Source organism: Caretta caretta, chromosome 24 (genome assembly GCF_965140235.1).
Source record: "Caretta caretta isolate rCarCar2 chromosome 24, rCarCar1.hap1, whole genome shotgun sequence".
Taxonomy (NCBI): Eukaryota; Metazoa; Chordata; order Testudines; family Cheloniidae; genus Caretta; species Caretta caretta.
This window is the reverse complement of record NC_134229.1, coordinates 18,425,900-18,441,288: the sequence shown is the minus strand read 5'-3', so window position 1 is coordinate 18,441,288 and position 15,389 is coordinate 18,425,900. Positions and strand designations below refer to the sequence as shown.

At 63.4% G+C, this 15,389-nt stretch overlaps 2 protein-coding genes across 2 annotated transcripts; both read right to left on the bottom strand.

Annotated features, from left to right (window-relative positions):
• Positions 1 to 409: 409 nt before the first annotated feature.
• On the bottom strand, positions 410 to 5,788 carry LOC125625584 (chemerin-like receptor 1). Its single transcript, XM_048827847.2, has 2 exons — positions 5,610 to 5,788; positions 410 to 2,276 (listed from the first exon to the last, which is right to left on the bottom strand). The coding sequence occupies exon 2, from the start codon at positions 2,266 to 2,268 to the stop codon at positions 1,228 to 1,230; it is 1,041 nt and encodes a 346-aa protein (XP_048683804.1). The 5' UTR covers positions 2,269 to 2,276; positions 5,610 to 5,788; the 3' UTR covers positions 410 to 1,227.
• Positions 5,789 to 9,203: 3,415 nt separating this feature from the next.
• LOC125625586 (prostaglandin D2 receptor 2) lies at positions 9,204 to 14,301 on the bottom strand. Its single transcript, XM_048827851.2, has 2 exons — positions 14,017 to 14,301; positions 9,204 to 10,211 (listed from the first exon to the last, which is right to left on the bottom strand). The coding sequence occupies exons 1-2, from the start codon at positions 14,050 to 14,052 to the stop codon at positions 9,204 to 9,206; spliced, it is 1,044 nt and encodes a 347-aa protein (XP_048683808.1). The 5' UTR covers positions 14,053 to 14,301.
• Positions 14,302 to 15,389: the final 1,088 nt, after the last annotated feature.

Below are 15,389 nucleotides of genomic sequence, written 5' to 3'. Positions count from 1 at the left end.
AGCCCCCTGGGCTTCCTTCCCCCCTCGCAGCCCCACAGCTCTGCTGGTGCCCCGGGTGGATCACAAAGCAGCAAGTAGGCAGGTGATAGACTGGGAGGTTTGTGGCTGGCAGCTCTGACCCCCAGACTGTGGATGTCTCAGGCACACAAGGATTGGCGGGGCCTCCCAAAGCTGAGGAGCGAACCCAGGAGTCCTGGCTCCCAGACCCCCGGCTCTAGCCGGGGAGTGAACCCAGGAGTCTTGGCTCCCAGCCTCCTCACCCCTACTGTAACCACAACCTCTCCTATGCCAACAGCACCTCGTCACAAGGAGCCCTTTGTCTCCCAGGCCTGCGCTGGGGGGCACTGGGTGCCAGGCTCCCTCCCCCATGTCGGGGCTGGGCTCACGTGCAGCAAACAGGCCAGAGACATTCAAGGAGAAGCTGTTGTTTTAATGGGACGATCCATGGCATGAGTTTGTGGGGACTCAGACCCAAGCTGCCACTGGGACCTCCTGGCCTGACTGGGCCCCCCGGCTCCAACAGGGCAGGGCTTGGTGGCCTCCCGCCCTGGAGGGATGTGGGAGGGGCCAGGCCATAAGAGAATCAGGCACAGTGGTGGGGGAGGTGGGATGGATGGGGTGGATCTGTGTGTGTGTGCGGGGAGCAGTGGGGGGGTAGAAAGGGAGGGTTGAGCTCTGGGCAGGCAGTGGGCTCTTAGCCGCTATCCAAGCTGCTGTTTGTTCTGCAGACCCACAGGCAAGTCTCTCCAGGACAGGGAAGCACATTGGTGGGGCCGGTGGGATACCTCATGGCTGGGTGCGGGAGGGGCTGTGTACACGTGTGTGTGTTGGGGGTGGGCAGAGGCTGTGTTTGTGGAGCTCTTCCTCCAAGTGCTTTGGGGGTGGATGGAGGAGTCTGGTTCAAGGACAGCGGCACTCACGTTGGTGGGGGTAGTGGGATGGATAAAGGCTGTGGGCGGGGGTGCTGTGAGTGTGTGTGTGTGTGTGTGTAGGGCTGCGTGTAGCCCTCTTTGCTGCTGTCCCCGCTCTGGGGACACCCACAGGTCTCTGGTCAGGGAGAAGCACATTGGTGTCTACAGTGGGATGGCTGCGGGGCTTCTTTGGCATCTGCCTTTGGGCTGCTCTCTTCGCCACTGCCGTCCATGCCAGGGGCACCCCCCTCACTCAGTCCCTGCCTCCCTCGGCCCCACAGGCCCTGCTCCCTGTTCTGGATAAGTTCGGGGTCTCTCAAGCCAGGTTGGGGGCCACCGAGCTCTGGGCCAGCCCGTCCACGGAGGAGGCTGCCTGCTTCCTGCGGCTGTGGGACCCGGCGGAGTAGCCCGCGTCCTCCAGCAGGGCCCGGCGGAAGGCCCCGGCCAAGGTGGTGCGGCCCAGCGCCCGGCGGAAGTCCAGCCCCATGAAGAAGTAGAGGACAGGGTTGGCGCAGCTGTTGAGATAGGCCAGGGAGGAGGCGAGCGGCAGCCCCACGGCCATGGCCTGGCCCTTGACGCCTGCCAGCTTGAGGAGGAGGAAGAGGTGGTAGGGGGCCCAGCAGAGGAAGAAGGTCACCACGATGGCCGCCATGACCTTGAAGGGCTTCCTGGAGCGGACGGTGGCCGGGCGCCCCCTCAGCATGGCCGCCAGGGCCCCGTAGCAGGCCAGGATGATGGCGAAGGGGGCCAGGAAGCCGCAGAGCAGCCGGAGGAGATACAGCGTCAGCTTGGGCCCTTCTCCCAGCGTCAAGGAGCACTTGAGGCCACTGGCCTTCCCCTCCGGCACCAGGTTGCGGTAGAGGTAGAAGGGCAGGCTGGCCGCGGCGGCCGCCCCCCAGGCCCCAGCAGCGGCCGCCCACGCCAGGCGGGGCCCCCGGCGGTTCCTGGACCACACCGGGAAGGCCACGGCCGCCAGTCGGTCCAGGCTGATGGCCGCCAAGAGGAAGAGGCTGCAGAACATGTTGAGGTACTTGGTGAAGCTGGTGGCCCGGCACAGGAAGACGCCGAAGGGCCAGTGCCCGCGGTAGAAGGCGTTCTTCGCTAGGGGCACCACCCGGGTGACCGAGAAGATGAAGTCGGCTACCGCCAGGTTGAGGAACCAGACGCAGTTGATGGAGCGGCCGGCCCGGCGGGCAGTGAGCCAGATCACCAGCCCGTTGCCCAGCGAGCCCCCCACACAGACCACGGTGTAGAAGATGACCTGGACTCGGTCCATGACGGCGCTCAGGTCAGCCTTGGCCTTGACAGGGGAAGGACCAGGGCTGGTCAGCCAGAGACCGGAGACGTTGGCCTCCATGCCAGGACCTGAGACAGAGAGAGACACTGAGAGTGAGGGGAGGCCTGTTCCCAGAGCCTGCCAGTCCCCCGCCCTGGGGCCGGACCAGCACTGGTGCCCCCGAGAGGGGAAAGGCCCCATGTCCTATTCCCTGCCCCGCTGAGTCAGCCAGTCTCCCACCCTAGGGCCGGATCGGGGCTAGTGCCCCCCACAGGGGAAAGGTCCCGTGTCCCGTTCCCTGCCCCACTGAGTGGCCAGTCCCTGCCCAGGGGCCGGATCGGGGCTAGTGCCCCCGAGAGGGGAAAGGTCCCGTGTCCCGTTCCCTGCCCCACTGAGCCAGCCAGTCCCTGCCCTGGGGGTGGCACCCCCTAGCCAGGGAAGGGTTCACAGCAACCCTCTGTGGAGGTGGGGCTGGGTTTATTTGCATGGCCAGGCTCAACCCGGGTCTTCCCCAGGTGCTGTGGGGCTGAGCCCTTTGTCCGTCTCTGGGCTCCCAGCTAAGGGCCCCGGGAGCGGTGGTAGCTACTGGGGGCACGATCGTTCCCTGGCAGCCTGGGGGGCGGGGGCGTACATCTGGCTCCTTGCCCGGTGTCCGGACTGTGGGGGGAGAGAGGCCAACTTCCACACCTGGTTTTCATCGCTGCTCCCCCCGGCGGTGGTGCCTCTCAACCAGGAAAAAGGGGGAAATAACCCTGTGCAGGGCTTCTAGGACGCCTGGGTTCTCCCCCTGGCTCTGAGAGAGGAGTGGGGGCTCGGAGCCAGGACTCCTGGGTTCTATACAGGGCAGACCCAGCCCTCCCACTTATCCAGGACAGGGCCATGGCCCAGACTCGCCCCCACCCCCCAAAAGCTACCAAAGCCCAAACACCGGCATAGAACAACCAAGACAAATCTCAGCCCCCCTCCCCCACAGCCCCCTCCCAGCTCGCACATGGAGCATCCTCGGACCCCCCCCCCGAACGGCACAACAGAGCCACAGACCCCCCCTCCCCCCACCGCTCTGTCTACACTGCGGGACAGACGGACACACCCTCGCTTCGCTCCAGCCCCTGCTGAAAACGAGCGACGAGTCGGGGGCACCTTCCCCCCCCCGCAGCCCCCGGCAGCCCCCGGCTCGCCTGCTGCCTGGCCTGGGTCGGTCTGACCCCGATGGGGCAGCCCGGGTCCGGCCGCAGGGCAGACACACACGCAGGGAGCTAGGGTGTTATAATTCACATGCCATGGCACGACCGACACACAACGTGGGCACGCACAGACCTAGTGTTATAACACACACAGCCACGACCGACACACAACACGTGTGCACACGCACAGACCCAGTGTCATAACACACACACAGCCACGACCGACACACAACACGTGTGCACACGCACAGACCCAGTGTCATAACACACACACAGCCACGACCGACACACAACGTGCACACGCACAGACCCAGTGTCATAACACACACACAGCCACAACCGACACACAACGTGGGCACGCACAGACCCAGTGTCATAACACACACACAGCCACGACCAACACACAACACGTGTGCACACGCACAGACCCAGTGTCATAACACACACACAGCCATGACCGACACACAACACGTGTGCACACGCACAGACCCAGTGTCATAACACACACACAGCCACGACCGACACACAACGTGGGCACGCACAGACCCAGTGTCATAACACACACACAGCCACGACCGACACACAACACGTGTGCACACGCACAGACCCAGTGTCATAACACACACACAGCCACGACCGACACACAACGTGGGCACGCACAGACCCAGTGTCATAACACACACACAGCCACGACCGACACACAACACGTGTGCACACGCACAGACCCAGTGTCATAACACACACACAGCCACGACCGACACACAACGTGGGCACGCACAGACCCAGTGTCATAACACACACACAGCCACGACCGACACACAACACGTGTGCACACGCACAGACCCAGTGTCATAACACACACACAGCCACAACCGACACACAACGTGGGCACGCACAGACCCAGTGTTATAACACACACACAGCCACGACCGACACACAACACGTGTGCACACGCACAGACCCAGTGTCATAACACACACACAGCCACAACCGACACACAACGTGCACACGCACAGACCCAGTGTCATAACACACACACAGCCACAACCGACACACAACGTGGGCACGCACAGACCCAGTGTCATAACACACACACAGCCACAACCGACACACAACGTGGGCACGCACAGACCCAGTGTTATAACACACACACAGCCACAACCGACACACAACACGTGTGCACACGCACAGACCCAGTGTCATAACACACACACAGCCACGACCGACACACAACACGTGTGCACACGCACAGACCCAGTGTCATAACACACACACAGCCACAACCGACACACAACGTGGGCACGCACAGACCCAGTGTTATAACACACACACAACCACAACCGACACACAACACGTGTGCACACGCACAGACCCAGTGTCATAACACACACACAGCCACGACCGACACACAACGTGGGCACGCACAGACCCAGTGTTATAACACACACACAGCCACAACCGACACACAACACGTGTGCACACGCACAGACCCAGTGTCATAACACACACACAGCCACGACCGACACACAACGTGGGCACGCACAGACCCAGTGTTATAACACACACACAGCCACAACCGACACACAACACGTGTGCACACGCACAGACCCAGTGTCATAACACACACACAGCCACGACCGACACACAACGTGGGCACGCACAGACCCAGTGTTATAACACACACACAGCCACGACCGACACACAACGTGGGCACGCACAGACCCAGTGTTATAACACACACACAGCCACAACCGACACACAACACGTGTGCACACGCACAGACCCAGTGTCATAACACACACACAGCCACAACCGACACACAACGTGGGCACGCACAGAACCAGTGTTATAACACACACACAGCCACAACCGACACACAACACGTGTGCACACGCACAGACCCAGTGTCATAACACACACACAGCCACGACCGACACACAACGTGGGCACGCACAGACCCAGTGTCATAACACACACACAGCCACGACCGACACACAACGTGGGCACGCACAGACCCAGTGTTATAACACACACACTGTTACGACCGACACACAACGCGTGTGCCCGCAGACACACACACGGAGCGATGGTTATAACGCACACACAGCTGACACACAACGTGGGCACCCCCCGGCCCCCCCCCACGCACAGAGATAGTCTATTACCCCCCCGCCCGGCCCCTGCCCGTGTTCCCGGTCCGGCCGCCACAGGGGCTGGGGGGGCCCCCCACCCCGTTACCTGGGGAGGCAGCGCCCGCCGGCCCCGTGCGCTTGTGCCTGGCCCTGAGCTTGTTTTCCGGGAACCCGGCGGCTGCCAGACTGCCCCCCGCCCCCCGCCCCCCCGGGGTTGGGCCCCAGCCAGAGCGGACGCGCTGGGGCAGCGATGCGCTGAAAAGGAGAAGTGGGCTGGGGGGGGGCACACACACCACCTGCTGCCACCAGCGTGGGGGCGGGGGCGGGGGGGCCGTCGGGGCGGGAGCGGTGGGGTCGTGGCAGGGCCGGCAGGGGAGAACCCAGGTGTCCGGGAGGAGCGGGTGGAGACATGGGGCAGGGCTCGCTTAGGAGCCAGGCGTGAGCAACTGGGGAGGGGGAGGATTCCCACAATGCACTGCAGCAGAGCAGCCAAGCGAGGTGTCAGGCAGCTCCCAGCATGCACGGCTGCACCATGGCCAAGGGGGGCGGGGGGGCAAGAGTTCCCAGCATGCTCTGCTCCACCTTGCATGGCAAGGCCTTAGGGTGCTGGGCTGGACTTGGCGGGGGTGTTGCCTTTGGTGGGCGTCTTGTCAGCGCCCAGCCATCCATGGGGGGGCTCGACCCCCGCTCTGCCCTAGGCCCCGCCCCACTGCACCCCTTCCCACACCCCACCTCTTCCCACCCCCGCTCTGCTCCCACTCCACCCCTTCCCATCCCCGCTCTGCCCCCACTCCACCCCTTCCCTTCCCCCAACCCCGCACCCCACCTCTGACCACCCCTGCTCCACCCCAGACCCTGCCCCCACTGCACCCCTTCCGCCAAGCCGCCACCCCACCTCTTCCCACCCTCGCTCTGCTCCCACTCCACCCCTTCCCCCAACCCCACACCCCACCTCTTCCCACCCCTGCTCCGCCCCAGACCCTGCCCCCACTGCACCCCTTCCGCCAAGCCGCCACCCCACCTCTTCCCACCCTCGCTCTGCTCCCACTCCACCCCCTTCCCCCAAGCTCCCACTCCTGCCCCATTCCGCCCCCTCCCCCACCTCTTCCTGCCCCCGCTCCTCTCCCTCCCCTCCCAGGTGATCACGGTGGGTGGGAAGTGCTGGCCTGGGAGGGAGGAGGAAGGGCTGATCCGTGGGGCTGCTGGTGGGTGCTCTGCCACCCCTCGCCCACCTCTGCCCTGGGCTTTCGCTTCCTCCCTGACCGGTGGGATGGGAAGCCGGGTTGCTTCATCCTCTGGTGGAAAACTCCCCTGGCCTCAGAGCAGGGGCCTCAGCTTCCCCTTTCCAGATCTGGAACTGGAGGTATCGTCTTCCTCCCGCTGCGAGCCAGGTTGGAGCCCCGCCCGCCCGCCATGCCTGGGGAAAGACACCCCTGGCTCCCTTTGCCAGCCCTGGGCGGGGAGTGGGGTCTAGGGGGTGAGAGCAGCGGGGCTGGGAGCCAGGATACCTGGGTTCTCCCCCTGCTCTGTGAGGGAAGTGGGGTCTAGGGGGTGAGAGCAGCGGGGCTGGGAGCCAGGACTCCTGGGTTCTCTCCCCGGCTCTGGGAGGGGAGTGGGGTCTAGTGGGTAAGAGCGAGGTGGGCTGGGAGCCAGGACTCCTGGGTTCTCTCCCCGGCTCTGGGAGGGGAGTGGTGTCTAGTGGGTTAGAGCAGCGGCAGGCTGGCAGCCAGGATACCTGGGTTCTCCCCCTGCTCTGTGAGAGAAGTGGGGTCTAGTGGGTTAGAGCAGCGGCAGGCTGGCAGCCAGGACTCCTGGGTTCTCTCCCCGGCTCTGGGAGGGGAGTGGGGTCTAGTGGGTGAGAGCGGGACGCTGGGAGCCAGGATGCCTGGGTTCTATCCTCAGTTCTGTGAGGGGTGTGGGGTCTAGTGGTTAGAGCAGGGAAGCAGGGAACCAGGACTCCTGGGTTCAATTCCCAGCTGTCTCACTGATTCACCATGTGGCCGTGGACAAGTCTCACCCGTTCCTTTCTCTGTAACAAACACCCCAGGTGGCCACTGGGAGGGCCAGAGCCACAGCCCCACCCACTAAAAGACATGGCACCGCCCATGGGAGGGGCTTACCAAGCCCCGCCCACTAAGCAGCATGACTCCGCCCAGGGGCAGGGCTTGCAGAGTTCTACCCCACTGGCTGTTCCATCCAGGCGCAGCCCCCCCAGGGCTAAAGTCACACCCTCTGCCTTTGGTCTTTCATAGAAACCCAAGCCACTCTGGCAGCTTTTTTCACTGTTTCTTGGGAGAGGCTATTGCCGGGACGGCGGGAGGATACACAGCTCAGGGGGAGGGCGGCAGAGTTCTGGCCTGTATCACAGAGCAGGCCTCTCAGGATGCTTATTGGAGGGGCTATTTTTGCTGGCGTTCATCTGTCCGGGACAGGATACAAAGGAGACAAGGAGACGCCCTCTACTTGTGGGGTGGACTACTTCTTTTGAGTGGAAGAAGACAGACAGGGGGCGTAATAAGGCCCAGCCCTTGTATTTAAAGGGCGCAGCTTTCCCATGGGTGTTTCAGGGACTATATTTTGTGGTGGAAGGCCACAAAACAGAGCGCGAGACGATGACAAAGGAAGTAGTCCCGGGACCTGCATAAGATGGAGGTTTATTTTAAGATTTTTAAGGGGCTATTTCACCTTTTATTGTTTGGCAGAAGGACACACGCACAAGTTATGGAGGAACGTCACAGGGCTTCTGTACGAAAAGGGCCTGGTTTTCTGCTATTATTTTTTTGAGGGACTATTTTTTTTGGCAGAAGGACACACAATCAGCATATACTGAAAGTAGATCCGGCTCCTGTATAAAAAGGGTCCAGTTTTGAGACCTATGTTTTGAGGGACTCCTTTGGTGGCGGAAGGATGCTCAGTTGGTGTCCCTTGAAAGTAGAGCCGGCTCCTGTATAAAGGGGGCTGGATTTCCAGAGTTCTTTTTTTTGGGATGGACTGCCTTAATCGGTGGAAGGATACACCAACCAATGGGGTGGTCGACGTCACAAAAGTAGATCTGAGCCGTCCGTATAAAGAGAGCCTGGCTTTAGGAATCACTCCGCCGCGGTCTGAAAATCAGGCCCCAAAATGGTGGCCAGGGGCTGGTATCCACGGCAACCGCCGCAGCCACAGCCTTGTAACAGCCCCGCCCACCCTGTGGGGGCGGCGGCCAGTGAGCACCACCGAGTTCCTGCAGCGTGGGAAAGGGGCGTGGCCCGTTATTGCTCCGGTGTGGCCAATGAGGGAAAGAGTTCCCAGCATGCACTGCTCCGGCGCGGCCCACGGCCTCCCAGCATGCACTGCTCCAGTGTGGCCCATGGCCTCCCAGCATGCACTGCTCCGGCACAACCCTGAGCTCCCAGCATGCACTGCTCTGGCGCGGCCCACGGACTCCCAGCATGCACTGCTCCAGCGTGGCCCACGGCCTCCCAGCATGCACTGCTCCGGCGTGGCCCACGGCCTCCCAGCGTGCACTGCTCCGGCGTGGCCCACGGCCTCCCAGCATGCACTGCTCCAGCGTGGCCCATGGCCTCCCAGCATGCACTGCTCCGGCGTGGCCCAGGGCTCCCAGCATGCACTGCTCCGGCGCGGCCCACGGCCTCCAGGCACGTCTTGCTCGGAGCCCTCCCACAGCCGCCCCCCGCCCCCCGGCCCCCCGGCCCCGTCACGGCTGCGCCACCCGCAGCTCGGAGGAGGTGGTGGAGCCCAGCGAGCGGTTGCGTCGGCGCCCACTGCCGCAGCCCAGCGAGTCCTCGGCCAGGGCGGCCTCCAGCCAGCGGGCGCGGCTGCTGCCCCGCAGCCCCTCCTGGAAGCGGCGGCCCAGGAAGGCGTAGAGCAGGGGGTTGAGGAAGCAGCCCAGGCAGGTGAGGCTGAAGGCCAGGGAGGCGCCCACCCGGAGGGTCGCCCGGTTGCGGGGCGAGCCGTGCAGGAAGTTGAAGACGTGGTAGGGCAGCCAGCAGAGGAAGAAGCTCAACACCACGGCGGCCACCACCTTGGCCGTGCGGCTGGGCCGGCGGCCCCGGTGCCCGGCCCGCAGCGCCACGACCGCGTGGCAGGCCGTGATGACCAGCAGCGGCGCCAGGAAGCCGGCCACGAACCGCGCCACGATCAGGGCCTGCTTCCGCGCCGCCCCCGTCGCCCCCTCCCCGAAATTGTTGATGCATCTGCAGCCCCTGGCCTGGCAGCTCACCTGCCGGAAGACCAGGTAGGGGACCGAGAAAGCCCCGGCCAGCAGCCAGGCCCCGCCGGCCAGCCCCCAGGCCCAGCGCGGCGTGCGGAGCCGCTGGGCCCAGATGGGCCGGGCCACCAGCAGGCAGCGATCGGCCGAGATGAGCGTCAGCTGGAAGACGCTGGCGAACATGCTGAGGAAGAGGAGGGAGTTGACAGCTTTGCAGAGGAAGTTGCCGAAGGCCCAGTGATTGCCCGCGGCGGTCTTGGCGGCGTAGAAGGGCAGCAGCAGGGAGTAGAGCAGGTCGGCCAGCGCCAGGCTCAGGAACCAGATCGAGTTGACCGTCCGGCGCATGCGGAAGGTGGTGACCCAGACCACCAGGCCGTTGCCCACCAGGCCCAGCAGGGTGGAGACCACGAAGATGGCCACCGAGAGCTGGTTGAGGACGTTGGAGGTGTGTGTGGCGCTGATGTTGGCCACGGGTGGGGTGGCGTTGCCGGAAACCTGGGGAGAGGTGACTGCTTTAGCACGTGGCCTGGCCGGTGCCCCTCACTCCCAACTAGGGTTGCCAGGCATCCGGTTTTCGACTGTAACGCCTGGTCGAAAAGGGACCCTGGCGGCTCCGGTCAGCACCGTCGACTGGGCCGTTAAAAGTCCGGTTGGCGGCGTGGTGGGGCTAAGCCAGGCTCCCTGCCTGCCCTGGCGCTGCACGGCTCCTGGAAGTGACCTCCATATCCGGCTCCTAGGTGTAGGGCTGCCAGGGGGGCTCCGTGTGTGGCCCCTGCCCCTGAGTGCCGGCTCTGCAGCTCCCATTGGCCGGGAACAGCGGCCAATGGGAGCTGCGGGGGCGGTACCTGTGGGCGTGGGCAGTGCGCACCGCACAGAGCTGCCTGGCCGCCCCTGCGCCTATGAGCCGGACATGGTGGCCTCTTCCGGGAGCAGCGTGAAGCCAGGGCAGGCAGGGAGCCTGGCTTAGCCCCACTGCGCTGCCGGCTGGGAACTGCCCCTGGCCGGAGCCTGCACCCCGAACTCCTGCCCCAAATCGGAACCCCCTCCCGCACCCTAACTCCTTCCTGGAACCCGCACCCCACCCCCAGCCCTGAGCCCCCTTCCATACCCAAACTCCCTCCCAGAGCTTGCACCCCTCCCCCCTCCCTGCACCCCATCCTCCTGCCCCAGCCCTGAGCCCCCTCTTGGAGCCCACACCCAAACTCCCTCCTGGAACCTGCACCCCCCTCCTGCACCCCACCCCCAGCCCTGAGCTCCCTCCTGCACCCAAACTCCCTCCCAGGGCCAGCACCTTGCACTCCCTGCTGGATCCCGCACCTCCTCCCTCACCCAAAGTCCCTCCCAGGGCCCGCACCCTGCACTCCCTCCCTCTGCCCCAGAGCCCCCTCCTGGACCCCAAACCCCTCATCCCCGCCCCCATCCTAGAGCCCACACCCCCAGCTGGAGCCCGCAGCACAATCCCCTGCCCGAGCCCAATGAAAGGGAGCGAGGGAGGGGGGCGGAGCCTCGGGGAGGGCGTGGGGCAGGGGACAGGGCTAGTGCGTTCCGTTTTGTGCCATTAGAAATTTGGCGACCCTACTCCCAATACGCAGCCCCTGCTGTCTCCCCCACAACTCTGCAGTGCCCATCACTCCTGACCCACAGCCCCTCCTCTCCCAACCCCCTCCTCGCCAAGCTCTGTCGATGCCTGAGGAGGGGGGAGTGTTGACCTGGGAATGTGGCAGGGGGGTTTCATTGGGGATGGGTTTCAGAGTAGCAGCCGTGTTAGTCTGTATTCGCAAAAAGAACAGGAGGACTTGTGGCAGCTTAGAGACGGACCAATTTATTTGAGCATGAGCTTTCGTGAGCTACAGCCCACTTCATCAGATGCATTCAGTGGGGATGGGAGACCTGAGAGCCTGTCACCTGAGCCGGGAGTGGGAGGGGGAGGTAACACCTCTGCCCAGGAATGTGGACAGAGGCTGCAGCAGGGAGCCTGCTGGGGGGGTTTAGTTTCAGTTTGGGGCTGGGTGGAGGAACACAGGGAACCCCAGGGCTGGGGTCTAAGCTCCCTGCTCCCCCAGAAGGACTTGACTGAGGGGTCCTGGTTGTACCCACAAGCTCTGTTGTGGACTGTGTTCCTGTTGTCCAATAAACCTTCTGTTTTACTGGCTGGCTGAGAGTCTCAGTGAATCCCAGGAAGAGGGGTGCAGGGCCCGGACTCCCCCACACTCCGTGACAGCCCCTCACTCCCGACTCGCAGCCCCTGCTATTCTGCCCCCCCAGACAGCTCCGGGACCTCTTGTCTCAGGGGATTTCTGTTCCCAGGTGCTAACCTCGTGTTCCCTCCCCGCCAGCCTGCTGCACCACACACAGCCAGCCCCCCGGGGGGGGGGGTACCAACCCCGGCTTTGTGTTACAGGGCTCCATCCTTTGGAGAGCCACGCAGCCCCTCCTGAGCTGTGGCTACGGGGGGGTCCCAGCTGTTCCTCCCCACCAGCTTCAGCAGCATCGACCCCGACTTGTACTAGAGGAAACTGAGGTGAAAGGACTCTCTGGAGGTCACACAGAGAGTCAGAGCCGGGGAGAGAACCCAGGAGTCCTGGTTCCCAGACCCCCCAGCTTTAACCTCTAGACCCCACACCCCTCCCAGAGCTGGGGAGAGAACCCAAGAGTCCTGGCTCCTAGCCTCTAACCCACTAGACCCCACACCCCTCGCAGAGCCGCGGAGAAAACCCAGGAGTCCTGGCTCCCATCCCCCCCTGCTCTAACCCACTCAACCCCACACCCCTCCCAGAGCCAGGGATGGAACCCAGGAGTCCTGGCTCCCAGCACACCTCGTTCTAACCCACTAGACCCCACTTCCCTCCCAAAGCCGGGGAGAGAACCCAGGAGTCCTGGCTCTTCCGCCGTACCCCGTTATACAGTAGCCCTCTTGCTCCATTCACCCCCTGAGCCAACTGGGCTGGTCTTTAGCTGCCCCGTGGGTATTCACCTGATTTTAGTCATTGCCAGATCCCCGGCCAGCAGGGGCCCCTGTGGCCGTCTAGCCTGACCCCACGTTAGCCCAGGCCAGAGACCGCCCCCCAAACCATCCCCAGAGCTGCTCTTTTAGGAAAACCCCCAGTATGATCTGAAAATCTGCCGGGGATGGAGAATCCCCCTTGGCCCTGGTGCATGGTCCCAATGGTTAATTCCACCCCACCCCGGTAAAAACTGACCAGCCCTGATCAACTCTCTGCTCCCCGCGTAGGGACGGACAGACGGGGATCACGGTGCCCCGGAGCCTGCCCTGGGCTCAGCACACGAGGTGGAGCTCCTGGCATCACTCTCTCTGCGGCAGGGCTTCAAACCCTCAAATCGTCCTTGGGGCTCTGCTCTGATCCCTCCCCGACTGACTGTGCGCCCCAGAACCGGACCTAGAGTCACCCCCGGGTCAGCTCCAGAGGGAAAATCCCCTCCCTGCTCCTCGAGATCCCTGCTTACACTGCCCAGGGCAGCGTTAGCCCCAGTCCAGCCGACTCTCTGCCATCACCCCAGATCTGTTCCAGAGTCGCTGCCCCCCAGGGGAGTGCCCCGGGCTGACATTTGCGGTTCCTCGCCGTGGGCGGGGACGTGCGGACGTGTTAAACCGCCCGGCGTTTGCCCGCGTGCTCTGGGTCCCTGCCCCGGCCCCCTCGGAATTTCCCCATTTCTGGGCCTTCTGCTGACGTTAGCTGGGAGGGTTTGATGTTCCCTTCCCGGACACCGATCCCAGCGGTAACTAGCGCAGGGCACGACCCGATCCCCGCAGGACCCCACTGGAGACCCCTCCACACTTGATGATGAGGCCCTTGTTACAGGTGCGCTCCAGTGCCCTCGTGCTTCACCTGACCCACAGGCTGGCTTGGTGGCCTGACTCCGCTGGGTGTGTCCAGTGCTGGGGTAGCAGCCTGCTGTGAGGGACCCAGGAGTCCTGGCTGCTGCCCTCTACGCACACCCCCACTCCAGTGTTAGAAAAGGTGGGGCCGGGACTCAGGACTCCTGGGTTCTATTCCCAGCACTGGGAGGGGAGGGGGGTCTAATGGTTACACGAGGAGGGCTGGGAGCCAGGACTCCTGGGTTCTCCCTCTGGTTCTGGGAGGGGAGTGGGAGTGGGACTCTGGGTTCCACTGGGGACCCTCTTTGGCTGGACAGTGGGGCAGGTCTCTGGGTTCTCTCTGTCTCGGCTGCTGGGAGGGATGGGGACATGGGCTCTCCCCATCTCTGGTGCCGGTAGATGGCTGTCCCTGCTGCATGGCTGGCTCCCTGCAATCTCTGTCAAATCAAGGCTTGGACTTACCTGCCCCCAGCTCCTGGTGGGGACGGGGGATGCCATGGGCCAGGGAGCTGTGGATGGAGATAGACCAGGGCTTGTTCCTCTCAGCGCTGTCTGCAATCCTGGTGCTGGGGCTCTGCAGGCTGCGCAGAAGGTAGGAAGTTGGGTAAAGCCGGGGCACTGGCAGGAAGTGATTAGATGAGCCCCTTCTGGGGGGAGCGTGGTCCCTTCCCCAGGAGAGCAGCACGAGGCAGGGCTGGGAGCGGGAGATCTCAGGTGTGGAGGATGAGGGGAGGGCTCAGCATGGGCAGTCCCAGCCTGGTGTCTCCTGAAGGGGACTGGGGGGGGGCAGGGGTCATGGGGATCTGGGGGGCTGGATATCCTGGCTCTCCTACGTCCTCCGCAGGTGTAGAGGTCTCTGACAGATGAGGAACCAGGATGCTGGGGGGAAAGGACAGGAACATGCCCCTCTAGAGGCTGGGGCGCAGGGTGGATAACAGCTGCACTAGTGCTGCCAGCAAATGGAGCTACTCCTTTAGCTCCCCATAGGGGATAATGGCTATACTGGTGCAACTGGTTTTGGGGCAGGGATCGTCTCCTGCAATGCATCTGTGCAGCCCCTGGCGCAGTGGGGCCCCGATCCTGAGCAGGGGCCTGACTGCCTGACAAGTGCCTCCTGACGGCGATGGCTGGGCCTGGCAGCGCCTTGTGGCCTTGGCTTGGATTTTCCTTGACGAAGCTTTCTTAATTGATGCTGCGTCGTTGTGTCTCTCCTGGGGCCGCGTAGCACCAGGGGCTTGTGGCTGAGACGCCTGGGACTCCGGACTCCTGGGTTCTGTTCCCTGCTCTGCCGCAGACGCCCTCTGAGAAACCACCCACATTACTTCCAGCACCCCGCCTTGGTTTCCCCATCAGTGCAAGCAGCTCACAATGTATATTTCACAGTAAGAGAGATCTGGTCTTAGCTCAGGACCCTGTTGTGCCAGGCGCTGCACAGACAGTCCCTGCCCAGAGAACGCCCAGTCTAAATAGGCAAAGGCTGGAAGGGGAAACCGAGGCAGCAAGAGGGGAGGAGACTTGGCCAAGGTCACACAATAGATTGGTGGTAGAGCTGGGGAGAGAACCCAGGAGTCCTGGCTCCCTGCCCGCCCTGTTCTAACTGCTAGACCCCACTCCCCTCCCAGAGCCAGGGAGAGAACCCAGGAGTCCTAGCTCCCAGCCCTATGTCCTTACTCACTAGATCACGTTGCTGGTCTAGCTAGATTTCCCATCAGCCCTTTCTTATCCACAATGCTGGGGATGCACAATGCTGGGGCTGAGCGCTCCTCTGGTGCCAACACAGGAATCCCACCTGCTGCTGCCATCTACACCAGCCATGGCAACAATGATTCTCCTGG

Coding starts and splice junctions, on each gene's coding strand:
- LOC125625584 (XM_048827847.2), bottom strand. CDS start 2,268: ATGGAGGCCAACGTCTCCGGTCTCTGGCTGACCAGCCCTGGTCCTTCC.
- LOC125625586 (XM_048827851.2), bottom strand. CDS start 14,052: ATGGCATCCCCCGTCCCCACCAGGAGCTGGGGGCAG. Junction 10,212..14,016: donor CCACCAGGAGCTGGGGGCAG/GTAAGTCCAAGC, acceptor ACCTCTCCCCAG/GTTTCCGGCAACGCCACCCC.